Here is a 15,544-nt window from a genome sequence, read left to right as displayed (position 1 = left end):
TTCCATAGGTTGTCTTTTCGTTTTGTTTATGCAAAATTTATAAGTTTAATTAGGTCTCATTTGTTTATTTTTGCTTTTATCTCTTTTGCTTTGGGAGACTGACCTAAGAAGACATTGCTATGATTTATGTCAGAGAATATTTTGCCTACATTCTCTTCTAGGAGTTTTATGGTGTCATGTCTTATATTAAATCTTTAAACCATTTTGAGTTTATTTTTGTGTATGGTGTGTGAAGGAGTGTTCTAACTTCATTGATTTACATGCATCAACGCCTGAGCTTTATGAATTATGGTATAGAAGACATTATTTTAATTGTATTTACATGTAAACACAAATAGTTATTCATTTGCTGTTTGTCCCTTTTATAGGATCTAATCTTTTAACAATCAAAGATGAAGCTGAAAATTCATTTCTCCTAGACCAGCTTTTAGCTTTCAGTTCTTCTGTCCAGATGGTTTGGCTGAATGCTCAGTTTGATGGTGACAGTAAGTGACTGGGTAGAGAAGAGGGCATAAATAAATACACAGTGGTCAAGGTTGATGTAAATGGCATCTGCAAACCAGAAAACTTTCCTTGGATACACTGCTGCTTAAAAAAATATCATAAATCCTAAAGCCATTTCTTCCAAATACATCATTGCTAACCCCTTTTATACCCTCTTGCCCTTTGAAATAATCCCAGAAAACCAAAAATGAAAACAAACAAGTTTATCTTATACTTAATCTTGCATTATGAAGATGCTTGGCTGGAACTTTGTGTTCACAGACTTAGACATAGACACCAAACCATATTTACTTGAAAATACCCCAGGTTTCTAAATGTTATAAGAGCACAATAGAGTTATGGAAATGTTTCAGTGATAAATAGTGCTAGTAGAACTGTTATTTGCTACTCATAAAAACCAGAGTTTGTAATCAGATGAGAGCATGCTATTCTTTTCTTTATGCAACTGATGGTTGTTGAAAGTACTTGTAAAGAAAATTACTTTAACTGGTAAAGAGAACTTGTTACAGTGGTGTACCAAGGTAGAGGATGGGTCCATGCTGGCAAGGAAGAGTATTTCAATCACCGACATTGCTTAAAACTTCTAGCACAGGGTGATAATAAAAAGCTGACTGACTTATGCTTAGTTTTATTGTTTGTTTTAAATCCTTTTCAGACAAGGTACTCCTTAACACCTACACATGGATGGATCCTACCACTGCCCCCACCCCTTGGTATACCACTGGCTTGCTTTTTAAAGAAGCTCACTGTACTCTGTGCTCATAAAGGACTGTTTGCAACTACTTGATTTCTAAGATATTCAGTATACTGAAGTAATGAAGGTTTTTTTTCTTTAAGATTTTAAGTTCAAACTACAAATTTTATTATTCTATCTATAAATCTAATAAATTTTAAGGGGCACTTTACAAAATAAAAGAAGCTCACTGTAAAATTCTTTTAGAAAGTGATCTACTTTGTAATGATAGAGTTGTTAGGACTTTAAATGGTTTCTTTTAATTGTTTGTAATGATATAGAATATTTCAAATTCAAACTGTTACATTAAGAAACATGATATCTTTTTTTTTTTTTTTTTTTTTTTTTTTTTGCGGTACGCAGGTCTCTCACTGCTGTGGCCTCTCCCGTTGCGGAGCACAGGCTCCGGACGCACAGGCTCAGTGGCCATGGCTCACGGGCCCAGCCGCTCTGCGGCATGTGGGATCTTCCCGGACCGGGGCATGAACCCGTGTCCCCTGCATCGGCAGGCGGACTCCCAACCACTGCGCCACCAGGGAAGCCCCAAGAAACATGATATCTTGAATGAACTAAATTAGAACAATATATATAAAATAAAGAGAGTTGTTCACAAGGCAATTTCACTTATACCTACATTTTGATGTTGAGTTCATGATTGTTGAATGCATCAGATAAGGAGAGAGTCTCATTAAATTTAGGGGCTGCTTTTTAAGGTTCATTCCAGACTTAGTATGTTTGATAACCATGCACATAATTCATGTTAGCATTTTTTCCACAGATGAAACCATAAAGTGGTTTGATGGAACTCTCGCAGACCAGTCAAACTGGGGTATTAGGAAGCCAGAGATGGACCATGTCAAACCCCATCTGTGTGTTGCCCTGAGGATTCCTGAAGGAGTGTGGCAGTTATCCTCATGTCAAGACAAAAAAGGATTTATATGTAAAATGGAAGCAGGTGGGTAAAGTTAGAAAGTAAATCTTCATTTTGCTTCTACCTTGACTAAAGTTGACCCACCTCTTTAGCACTTAAAGCTTTTAAAATCTAAGTATTCAGAGAGTATTCAGATAGATTCTAACATTATCATCTTGTTTTACATCAAACAAGTCAGAGAACATTTCAGCTCCTTCCTCTGATATGAAGAAAAAAAATCATTATAAATCAAATCAAAGACTATGATTTTCTTGTGTCACCCTAGCTGTTACCTTAATGGGCAAAAAAAGAAGTTTACCTCAAGCAAATAGAGCTGGGAATGTAAACCAGCAACCCTCATTCTGGCAGCTGCTACTCAGAATTTTTTTTTTTTTTTTTTTTTGTGGTACACGGGCTTCTCACTGTTGTGGCCTCTCCCGTTGTGGAGCACAGGCTCCAGACGCGCAGGCTTAGCGGCCATGGCTCACGGGCCGAGCCGCTCCGCGGCATGTGGGATCTTCCCGGACCGGGGCACGAACCCGTGTCCCCTGCATCGGCAGGCGGACTCTCAACCACTGCGCCACCAGGGAAGCCCTGCTACTCAGAATTTTAAGCTCCATCTTTAGTCCCAGGAAATATAATTCAGGTCTAGGTATCCTTGTTGTGGATAAGTAGACGTGATTCTCTACTGCAGGCCATAATACATTATAAAAGTCATATAACTTGATCTTGAGCTATATACTTAGGTTGTGGTGATCATAAATAATTTTAGAAATATAAGCCAGAAAATTCTAGTCAGTTGCAAATAATAGAGCTTTCTAAGAGAAGACATTAACAAGGATCATTAACAGTGGGAAGGTGTTTATAGTAATCACAACAGTTTCTAGATGCAGGTATTCACAAAGAAGGAGGGATTGATATGGCCTGGGCTCCTGAAGAAAGCTTCATAGAGGGGATGAGTCTTTGGAATCACAAAAGATAATGAGAATAGAGGAGGGAATGAATATTGGATAAAAGGTCCAGAATAATTAAAGGCAGAAATTGAGAATGAGCTTAGACTGGACCACGTTAGGTGGTGTTGGGAATAAAACCGTATTACTGTAGGATCCATCCACAGAAAGTGCTGGGCTAAAGAGCTGAACTCCATGGTGAAGGACACAGGGAACACCTACATACTCTATAGACACCAACAGTGGAGTCACACCCATCTGATGTAAAGGGAGACAGTTGTAATTTGAGTGATAGAACTGGGAACAAAAAAGGGAAGGTGGAAATGGGAAAAGAGAATCATCAGGCTTTGGTGACTGATTAGATATTGGGAATTAAAGAGCAAAAACTGGTAGGTGTGGGAACCAAACTTTGAAGCTCTGAAAGTGTGGATATCAACTCTGTGTGGAAACCATGACTAACCTATTAGTGTACCCAAGCAACCACTAGCATTCAACTATCAAGAACAAATCAGAAACATCTCATGTCTGTTCAGGACTTTAAAGCTTCCTGTACCACATAAGACACCTCTTTTATCCTACACAGCAACTTTCCAAGGCAGTGAAGCAGATACAGTATTCCCATGTTACAGATGAGAAAAGTACTTGTCCAAACTGAGGCTACATGGAGAACTACACTCCACATTTTCTGATTCCATATGCCCCTTCTATACCTGCCCACTGCCTCCATCCTGAGAATGAATACTCATTCAACAGTCTTTCTTTAAAAAGTATCTTTACACATACACAATACTACATGTTTTCAATAATATTATGCAAAATTATACAATTTTATTTTAAAATTGCAAAATCGAGGTTTGTTTTTTTTAAAGTGTATTTTTGCTATTGGTAATGTTGACATTTAAGAGTGAATGAGCATAAGTAGTGCACTAAGGCACTTCCTCCACTCACAAATCCTTTACTGCTCTGCCTCTGGGTCATTCCCTACATATTTCTCTGGATCTTTGCTTAGATCAAAAATAGCAGAGTTCAAACTTTGATATAGAGTCTACTTGGAAAAGATACATTCTTACAGTAGAAAATCCTCAAACAGGAACCCTCTAACTTTTTGAATGGAGGAGCTATTATTCATTTCCCAAGATTCTTCAGATCTAAAAGGTGAGAAGGTCCTGATTTTTTTAATCTTTGCAAAAAGCCAGGGAGGTTACCGTTGCTGGACCAACTCCACATCATATCCCAACAAAACTGAGTTCCTTGCAGGCAGGGACTATATTTTACTCATATTTTTAATGCAGCACAGTGCTGAAACTGGATGGGGATTCTTCAGCTTAAAAAAAAAAAAGCAGTGTATGTGTTTGTGAGCACTAATAATGATTATTATAAATCAGGGGTCAGCAAACTTTTCTTTAAAGGACCAAATAGTAAATATTTCAGGCTGTAGGAGCCATGTGGTTTCTGTCACACTGCCTTTGTTGCACAAAAGCAGCCATAGACAACAGAAACATTATTAGTGTGGCTGAGTTCTAATAAAATGTCATTTGTAAAAACAGGTGCCCAGATTTGATCCATGGACCATTATTTGCTGAGCCCTGCTATAAGCAATGACATAACTTTGCTGATTAAAAGGAAATTTTCATCTCAGTATTTTTTGTATTTGGTTTTAGATATTCACACAGTAAAGGAGGATCCAGGAAAATGTAGGTTTAGAACAGTAGAGAAAGTTTTGATTTTTCATAGGAATAATAAAAGAGAAAGTAACTATGTGATGACAGTATCTATCTTACTACTTGTCATTGAAGTTTTCTTTTTTTCATCTTCTTTCAGGACCAAGTCACAGCATTCTACCCCTTGCAGTAGCAGTGACGCTGATAGTAATTCTGGCAATTTCCACACTTTCCTTCTGCATATACAAGCACAATAGTGGTATCTTCAGGAGACTTGCACAGTTTGGAAATCCTTACTATCCTGCAACCAACTTTAGTACAGTACATTTAGAAGAAAATATTCTCATTTCTGATCTTGAGAAGAATGACCAATAATAATGAAGTGAGAGGATGCCACGGCCATGAGAATGAGTAAAGAAGAGTACTTTCCTTTACAGACCAGATGCCACTCTAATATGAATCGTGTCACCATTTTAATTATTCTTAAAATGATTACTGGTTTTGAATTGTAACCAAATCAGATAGGTGTTCATTTATTCATTTCCTCAAACTGTGATCTATTCTTTAAAAGGGGAGATTTTACAGTGGCTATTCTTCAGAAAACAAAAAACCATTAAAAGAAACTCCCAAATGAAAACTCTCAAACCAATGTGAATAATAGTTTTTGCATTAATATGCTTCTACCAAAAATTTTTGGGAATTTTAAAACTAATCTGATATCTATTCAGACGTTTACCAATACTCATTCCATTAAAAGAGAGAGGCAGAGAAAAGCAAAACAAAATTTAAAGTCCTACACTTGTATAAGAGAGGAAAAAAGAAAAGGCTTTTGAGAGGTTTCTTGTTTGTTTTTTAATTTGATCAGTTTAACAGCAGGGTTTGGAAAACACTAATTTCTAAGCTTAAAACTCACAGGTTCTGGGCTCTATACTAGTATTTAGGGTGACATTCATTTTTATTAGTTCTGACTTCTCAAACTAAAGGAGAAGAAAAATAACCTTTCTTTAAATAGTAAAAATCTTGGTTAGCAGCACAATTTCATAAGCAACCATGCAATGTGGCCTAAAATCATCAGTTACTAAATGATGACACAGTTGGATAGTTAAAAAATCTTATAGATAAGCTCAGAGGGACTTATTGTTATCCTAATACTGTTAAAATTCACAAGCTTTATCAAAGACTAAAGGTATAAAATGTATACCACTCCTAACAACCAAAAGATATAAAATGTAACTTGAATTTAAAGGGGAAAAATGAAAGATGTGAATTACAGTTTCATTAGAACAAGACAAGTACTAAATAAATTACTTTTCAGTAGTAATCTAGATACCTTTGCTATATAAAGGAGTTTATTTGGGGAGTTCTATTGAGTAAACTAGGGTTTGGGGGAACCAACTCCATTTGCATTGGGCTAGTTCATGCAGTCAGTAAAAAATGATTAAAAGTATGATACCATCCATAAATTAAAACTCACAGATTTGATCTTCCTTCATTAATTTCTTATAAAGTAAAAGGACTTCATAATCAATGTTCAAAAGTTTACTCATTGCGTAAATGTTTATTGAGTTCCTGTTAAGGACCAAGAGCCATTCTAGAAATTGGAGGTGTTGGGGCGAGCACTTATTTTCGAATGAAGGAAAACCGACAGTAAACCAGTAAAGAAATGCATAAGAAGAAAATATCAGGTGGTCATGAAAATTAAGTAAGATCCTGTGATAGAGAGAAACTGGGGGAGTCTCCCTAGAGTGTGCATTTTAGTTATTACAACCAGCTGCCTCAAAACTGGTGGCAAGTAGTCACAAGATGGAGCTTGAGAGAAAGTATGAATAAGTTTCTAAGTGGAAAACTATTATCATTAGAAATACAATTTGAAGAACGTGTCCTAAGAATGAAGTCCTTGCGGCCTGAAACAGTTAACACAGCTTCCAAAAGCAGCTCTTTGCTACTGCTGTGCAGTTTACACACTGAGACAACCTACTTCCATAATTTTGTTTGTTTGGGGACTTTTTTTTTTTAAGATATTACATTATGTGACAGTTGTATAGTTATGACTCAAAGGAAAAATTGGCTTGGACTAACCAGATGTTATAAAAGCTCAATTTAATAATCTGTCAAGTGAAATTAAAGTTCTGTCCTTTTTAGTGGACTTGGTAAAAACTGCTAATCAATTATCCTTCCAGTCAAGGTATATTGAAGTTGAATAGTCAGTCACACATAAAAATTTGACCAAGTATGTCATTAGTAAAGTGGTTTTTCAGGAAAAAAAAACTGTACTGCTTGTCAGTGCTCTGTACTTTGATATTTAGTATTGAACCACATCCTAATGGACAGATCATGTGCTGCTTCCCATTACTGAAATTTCAGAAATAGGAATTACTGAAATACTCTGTTTTATTCACATATGTGCACTTTTAAAAACTTTCTTCCACAACTATTTTTAATCTGAGCTGGATTTCATGCTATACATGAAAAGAAAAAAGTAGCAGGGTCACAAACTCATTCACACATAATTAATGTGCCTCCTCCAAAAACCAGTCAATTATTGTCTATTACTCTGAGTAATAGAAAATCTTGGATTTTTCCAACTGAAGGTATATTGGGATCTTCCAATTCCAACAGTCTTCTTTCAGTTTAAATGTTTCTTCTATTGAAAGTTCCACTCCCTATCAAGGGTGCATTACATGGTCTCACTAGATAAACGTTCAGTCTTCCGGAGTTTCCATTCTCTCCTCAAAATGGTGGATGGATATATGAGAACTTGTTGTGTCCTTGTGGTACTGGGGGGAGTACGTGATAACTGACTGTGGGTGTGTTATCTGGTGTCCACTGATGGTAGTTGTCTGGCCCACACCTGGGAATTCTACTGGCGTCTCTATGAAGTCTGTATTTGGTGTAACCTGTAGTCTAGTCTCTTTGGACTGGCCCCATCCTGGCTCTCCCTGGCATTGCCTTATCCCTGGCTGTGACTCCCATTCAATTCCGTACCTGGACATTACAGTTCGTGGCAATAAGGCCATGTCACCTCTGCAGCACTATCAGTTACTCCCCTGGTCAGGGGAGGCTTAATACTGGACCAAACAATCCCAAAATCTCATTGGCTTAACACAGCGAAGGTTTATTTTTCATCCGCACCAACATGGGGTTGCAGGAAGACTTTGCTCTATTCAGTTATTCATGGGTCCAGGGTCCTCCTAAATAGTAGGTCCTCCATCTTCTAAGGCCTTGGTTTCCTCAGTGGGTCCCCTACCTCTGCCTGACAGAAGAAGTTAGAGATCTATCTTTGATTAATTATGTAGCTTCTATGGGCTATTGAAATACATTCTCTAAGTTAACAGTCTTTAAATTGAGAATATGTACCCTGTGGATACATAAAGACTTCCAAGGGATACAGGGGCATGGATATTTTTAAGGAGCTCAGTTTTCAGACTCATTAACCTTTATATATATTCTTTCTTAGAATTGACTTGCCTGAGATCAAGGTGTCATGCTGGTTCTTCTTTCCCACCTCTTTTTGCAGAAATGTCCTTTTCTACCTCAAAAAAAAAAAAAAGACATGTCTTTTACTCCAAATATTATGATGATGCCTTCTCTTGGTAAAATCCTCCATGGCACCAGACAAAGACAAAATTTCAAAATAATGATGTCAGTGAAATTTCTTTTAATAAAGGAATTTATAAACCCATGTAAATTCTCACGTCTTCCTCTGTTTTCATACATTTTTCTGTTAAGGATGAAGTGGCGAATTAGAAAAGGGTTATTTTGCCCCATGTTAGGATAGTCTAAATTAATATGCATTGTGTATATATATATATATATATATAAACAGCAGGAAAGATAACTGCATTCCTTTGAGACTTTATCTCATCCAGCCCCTGTCTATCATGAAAGACTATTTCTGGAGAGAAAAGTCTAGGGAAAGCAAAGTAAAGACAGTGCAGCTATTGATAAGACCCTGATGTGTTACTTTATCTGGGCTGAGAGACCATGGCAAGACTTTGCGCTTTATTTATCTTAGATTTCTAACTGAGCTTTTGGGATGAGTATTATCATGCTTATTTGAATTGAAAAATGAAATCAGACTTTTTTTGAACATTGTCTTATTTGGATCATTTCTTTGACAATGAAGATTGGCTTTACCAGTTAAGTTTTATGATGAACATTTTCATTAAATTGGATGAACTATATGTGCAACTCCAGTGTTCTGATTAAAACATGTATTAATATAAAGACATTTTAATAGAAAAGTAGTATCAACAAAAGTATGATGAAATTAACAATATCTTATTTTTCCAAACCTTACTTTGTATGCCAGGTAAAGCAAGGTGCCCGTAAGTGAAAGAGTAACAGGCAAAATTGATAGTCATTTTAAAAAGGAGTAGAGAACTCAAGTTTCTGGGTCTAGAAACAAAACATGGCACTTCCACTCACATATCATTGGCCAGAGTTATTCACAGGGTCCATCCTAACTGCAAGGAAGTCTGGGAGGTCTCCCAGTGTGCTCAGGAAGGAGAGGATAATGGACTACAGTGAGCACCAGCAATCTCTGCCAGATTTTCTCAGCACATATAGCTACAAAAGAAAGGGAGTGGGGGAATAGAATTCATGCTGAATCCTGGCTCATTCTAGCAATTTTTAATTAATATTAATTAATTTCTTCTATGATACATCCATTTCATTAAGAGATACATTACCTATAACATTTTAGTTTTATATATACTGATTATTTATTAACCACTGTAATATATCCATGTTGGTCTGATCAACTGTGTGCTGATAGTAATTGAAATGGCAACTCAATACAGAAGAAAATGTATAACACTGCCTATGTTCACAGGGAAATTTTTAAAAATAATTTTAACTTATATACATATTTTACTACAGGCAAATATGGCAAGGAAATGAATAAAATAGTTTCAAGAATAAAAATATTAGGATAAAATTCTGTGTGGAGATTAGAATGGAAATACAAGACTAAACAGAAAAAGAAACAAGAATCTCTACTGCTAAGAGCTTGTTTCTGTGTGTTTCTATCTTTAAATAGACTATGATAGAATTCAAATTATCATGGTATCACCAATCAAAAGAAAGAGGGCTCCTTGATGAAATGGTTGATTCCAGGTCTGGGGCAGGAAAAATACAAGATGAAACTGAAATATCTTGTGATGCTACAAAGTAAGGAAATGCTTACAAAAAGATGGGGTCATGTCCAAAGGACATAGGACTAACCTGAAGGAGTTCCCAATGGCCAAAGTTGGAACACTTTGAGAAACAAAATAAAAATAGTATTGGATTTTAAGCATAGAATAAATATTTATGAATCCATTTTTTTTGTTTGTTTGTTTGTTTTTGTTTGTTTGTTTTGTTTTGTTTTTGCGGTATGCGGGCCTCTCACTGTTGTGGCCTCTCCCGTTGCGGAGCACAGGCTCCGGACGCACAGGCTCAGCGGCCATGGCTCACAGGCCCAGCCGCTCCGCGGCATGCGGGATCTTCCCGGACCGGGGCACGAACCCGTGTCCCCTGCATCGGCAGGCGGACTCTCAACTACTGCGCCACCAGGGAAGCCCTATGAATCCGTATTAATGTAAATAAATAAATGAATGAATAAATAAGTAAATTGGGGAGGAGCAACAGTTCTTTTCTACAGAAGAATCCCAATTAAAAATGTAGAAGGAATGAGAGAAAAATCACCACTAGGAAAACACAACAGTAATAATTGTTACAGGCAAGATCCACCAGTGGGTACTAAAATTCGTGGATGAACGTTTAAGGAGAAACGGGAAATTTTCTTAGCTTTAAAATAGCGCCTCCAAAATAGTCATTAATTACAACTGGAAAGTACTGACTTTACAATGGAGAAAACTCTTTAATCATGTAATCAAGGTTAACTTAAGCAGTAATAAGCCACATCAGCATCATGTATCCTCTAGTATCATGCCCTGAGAAGGGCACAAGACCTTTTTGGTATCCACCCCAAAATAATGTATAATCCCAATTTAACAATAAAAAATATCAGACAAATCCGAATTGACAAACATTACACAAAAACCTGATGACTTCAAAAGTGTCCAGGTCACGAAAGATAAGGAAAGATTGAGGAAATGTCACAGATTGGAGGAGAATAAGGAGCCATGACAACTAAATGCAAGGTAGAATCCTGGATTGGATCCTGGAATGGAAAATGCACATAATGGAAAAATGTGAAATTAAAATCTATAGTTAGTAGTACTGTATCAGTATTAATTTCTTAGTTTTAATGATTGTACTATGTTTATATATGTACCATTAGAGGAAGTTGGGTGAATGGTGTATAGGAATTCTCTGTACTGTGTTGGCAAATTTTCTGTAAATTTAAAATTATTTCAAAATAAAAAGTTAAAAATCTGCTATGGTATTAGATTCCACTGGATATATTGAAAGGGTGACATGACGTGTTTACTTTTTTTTTTTTTTTTTTTTTTTTGCTGTACGCGGGCTTCTCACTGCTGTGGCCTCTCCCGTTGCGGAGCACAGGCTCCGGACGCACAGGCTCCGCGGCCATGGCTCGCGGGCCCAGCCGCTCCGCGGCATGTGGGATCTTCCGGGATCGGGGCACGAACCCGTGTCCCCTGCATCGGCAGGCGGACTCTCAACCACTGCGCCACCAGGGAAGCCCTGACGTGTTTACTTTTAAATGTCATTATAATTTGATGAAAATTGCATCCTAATTATAAAAAATTTTAGATGTCAAATTAGAAAGGTAGGAAGCGATATACATTTTTTTCAAAATTCTTTTAGGAAGTGTGCAAGCAAAAATGTTTGAGGACTACTGCTGTATGACATTCTTTTCTCCTGCCCCAAATGAGAAGGAAGAAAAACCCAACTTTTCTTCAATCTGTCTATAACAGCTCACCCGCTGGAGGATTTGGACAAACATATGTCTTGTTGTCAGCCACGGTTACTTCTATTTGCTTTCTGGCCTCTATGTTCTTCTTTTATTTCACCTCTATAGTGTCTAATCAGCACTTCTAATTCTCTCACTCGTGCTTATCCACTACAACCTAATGGCTTAGTCTTCATGGTAGACAAAGTACAGAAGGGGAAAAAAACAAAGTTGTTTAGTTTCCTCTTTGTTCTTCGGGAACAAGCAATGGGAGATATTTCAAGATGTTACATCCATCAAAATTCTTATTGCCAACATTTATAAGAAACTTTGTGGTGATTATTACTATACATGGTTGGAATCTTTATTCCCTCTTCCTCCACCCCTCAAAACAACGATAAAGAGCAGCAATTGGCAGGGCCAAGTCCAGCCTGCTGCCAGTTTTTGTAAATAAAGTTATTGGAACACAGCCATCCTCATTCATTCACTCACTGTGTATGATCACTTCCAGGCTACAACAGCAGAGTTGAGTGGTTACAACACAGACTGAATGGCCTGCAATCCTATGGTATTTAACTCTCGCCCTTTACAGGAGACGTTTGCTGACTCCTGATTTAAAGAAGAAACACCTAGATGGGAAGTCTAACATGCTTTGGGATGTCTGACAAGCACTATTATATACATGGGCAGCACTTCAGTGTACTGATAAGCAATTCTGATCAGTAAACATTTATTGAGAGCCTACAGTGGCCCAGAGAGGGCCCTAGGTTCTGGAGCTGGCAATATGAACAAAACCCCATCTCTGTGCTCATGAGGTCTCAGAGGAAGAGGAATATGTAAATAATAAGTGCAATATAATGCAATACAAATATTAACAAGATGAAGAGAATCAGAAAAAAAGGGTACTGATTAATTCTGTCAAGTAGAGAAAGAAGCTTGACAGAGAGAGTAGTGCCTATTAAATAGTAGAAAATTTTAGATAAAACAGATTTCTTTGATATCTTTTTGAGTTAGAAAGAAAGTTTTTAGTTTTGGGCCAATAATGAAGAAAAGATGTACCGAATTTACATACACTTAACTTTTGAATCCTCAGAAAAAAGACAATCACAAGAATGGCATACATTATTACCTTTGTACTAGGGCTAAATCTATTTAAAGCCAACTTGTTTATAGTTATTCCTAGTTATTACTGGAGTGGAATGGAAAGGGTGAGTAAATCTGCATTGCTGATCATACCATGGCATTATTATTTACTTCCATAAACAATTTAAGTTTAAAAATCTATATTATATCACGTGTTATACGAGCAACCTAATTAACACACATTATGGCTCTCTTTTAATCCTTAGACATAAAAATATTGGCTTATACTAAAAAAAAAACTAAAGCTTTTATAATTGAACATTAGAAATAAACACTTAAAAGTTATATCTATTTTAGAAACATTGACTTAGCTGTTCATGGTTCTCTAAAGATGAAACTTTTGGTACCTTGGATTACTTACAAGAATTTACAGCGTTTAGAATCTTATCTCTGAAGTTTACAACTCGATATAAAATGACTGAAAACTCGGATTTGTTCATTTTTATGTTGTAAAATTTGAAGTACAATAGTGTATGCAGTTTTAAAAATTCAGTTATAATATTCAGGCTTATATAAAAGGTTAATATTTTAGGTGTACTTATAAATATGTTGAACCATATGTTTTATTTCTTAAGTCAATTCCATTAGTACTGTTGCAATTTTAAAGTTTTTTAGAGAAAAATAACAGTGTGCCTAAATCTAAAATGCTAGATAAAAAAGTGAAAATCTGCATGCGTTTATAAAGCCTAATGAAGAATTCTAATTGCAAAAGAAAATCTGTAACTAAAGCCACAAAATGAGTACTATGTATACCAGTGACCTTCTTTACTCAGAGTTAATTAACACAAGCACTTGCTTCTTGCAGAGCACTTTGCTGTAATTTAGAACAAATTAAGGGAAAAAATCATTCAAGTGCTGTTTTCTTCACACCATGAAGTGAGCACGATGGGCCAAAGTTTACTCATTTAAAATATTGTCATCCTTTTCTTGTAATTATGAGTAGCAATACCTTTTTTTTTGGAAAAAAAAAAAGACATCCTGATCTATGCCATTTTCAATTTTTTCTCAGGCTTCAATAATGGAAATTGATTTTTAAAACTAATATAAAATGCCGTTTTCCGTTTCTCATTTCTCCTAAGTCTCTCATTTACATTAAATTCAAGCATTATATATTATCCTGGGTATTTTCCAAATATTTTGAATTTAATACGGCAAATTGTTAAAGGACCTTTTTCATATTTTTATGCCCCTCCCCCAACCCTGAAATTGCGACTTCATTACTGTTGCTGTTCGGTAGTTTATTAATTAACCTGAGCTCCTTCAGTCCCAACTTATGAGGTCATGTCCCCAGGAGGTTGTTTAAACTTTACTCTTCACCTTCTCTGACAGTGGAGCTTTGCAGGAGCTGGAAACCCAACTCAAAAGATACAGGAATCAGCAAGAGTCTTACCCCTATAGAGTTTGGTTAGAGGGGAAGACCCAGAACAGAAGGCAGAATCAGGAAAAACTCACTGAAAGGATTAGGGAGGAATGGGAACTTAACAGGGGTGTTACCTCATGTGTCACCAAAAGCTTTGGCATTCCTGATTAAAAATTTGATTCTGTGGAGACTGAGAAAGTTGTTCAAGATTGAGCATCCTTGAACAGATGCAGTGTTTACCCAAGCCATCAGTACTTGCAGTCTTCAAGCAAGGGCTCCTCTGGTTGGACCCAAAATTGTTTTATTCCCATTTCACTCCCTGTGACACCTAAAGGTGCAAAGGAAAAGCAGTCTCTCTGCTCATTACCCAACAAGGGGCGCATCTGAGTGAAGCAGCACCTCCTGGCAACAGGGAAGGATCAGAGAGCCTGGTGACTCTGGCACTCAGTAGAAACTCCCTGAAGTTGGTACCTCAATTTATACTCCCCAAGGGAAGTTTAGAGAGAGAAAAGAGAGGTATTGAGCAAGAAGACCAATTTGTTTATCTTTTGCCTTAGAGGATAATCTGAAATTGCATATTAGTAAGTAAATTTCCTGTTCCATTTTAATAATAAACTGAATTTGTTAAAAAATGTAGTTCCATGGGTGGTAGCCCCTATAATTATCCCGTAGTTATTATCATTACTCATACTGCATTTGAAGCACTCTCATCTGACTCAGTTGGGATCTCTAGTTAGGGAATCAAAAATACCAGTTACAGCAAGGAATCATAAAAAGTGATAGATGCATAGGTAGCACAGACATTTTATTTTTCATTAGAACACATAAATATACATTTGTCCACAAATGTCTTGGTATAGGGACAGTATCATTCATTTCAGTATGGCTTCCTGTTGGTCTCGTGCATAAAGCATATCCATAAGGTTTTCTTCAAAATCACTGGTTTCATAGTCTTTAGTGGAGTGAAAATTTAAAGATATCTGTAAGCCAATCTGAGTGCAAAGCCCTAATTTTTTATAGTTTTCCCCAATATTTATAATTGTCTTGCTCAACAACAGAATTTTTAGCTATTCACCTTTATTGAGTCTTTGCAAAGCTTTTAGTTTTCATAAAAGAATGCTCTTTTTATACTCATATTTTGCTTCAAAATTCAATTAAACTATAAAACTACAATACCTAGTACAACTGGCATAAATGGATTTGGGAACAGACACAGCCAATCACATTAACCATGTATATGAGAGAATTGGTGGGAACAGCCTTGCCTTCATTTTTTTGTTTTTTTTTTCTTACACTCTCTGGAATGTCACATTTATTAAACCAGTGCTCTCTGAGAGCACCTTACAATGTAGTGCCTGTTTTTTTAATTTTTTTGAATTTTATTTTATTTATTTTTTATACAGCAGGTTCTTATTAGTTATCCA

At 36.4% G+C, this 15,544-nt stretch overlaps 1 protein-coding gene across 1 annotated transcript in view; it reads left to right on the top strand.

The window, feature by feature from the left end:
• PLA2R1 (phospholipase A2 receptor 1) overlaps nucleotides 1-5,389 on the top strand; it is a 117,303-nt gene extending 111,914 nt beyond the window's left edge. The window contains exons 27-29 of the mRNA XM_079710312.1: nucleotides 369-485; nucleotides 2,016-2,192; nucleotides 4,919-5,389. Of these exons, the coding sequence (XP_079566438.1) occupies nucleotides 369-485; nucleotides 2,016-2,192; nucleotides 4,919-5,133 (509 nt within the window). The 3' untranslated portion in view covers nucleotides 5,134-5,389. The remainder of the gene's footprint in view (nucleotides 1-368; nucleotides 486-2,015; nucleotides 2,193-4,918) is intronic.
• The last annotated feature ends 10,155 nt before the right edge of the window (nucleotides 5,390-15,544 follow it).

Source organism: Hyperoodon ampullatus, assembly GCF_949752795.1.
Source record: "Hyperoodon ampullatus genome assembly, chromosome: 8".
Classification (NCBI taxonomy): Eukaryota; Metazoa; Chordata; class Mammalia; order Artiodactyla; family Ziphiidae; genus Hyperoodon; species Hyperoodon ampullatus.
The sequence above is the reverse complement of the archived record's forward strand: the minus strand, read 5'-3'. Positions and strand labels throughout refer to the sequence as shown.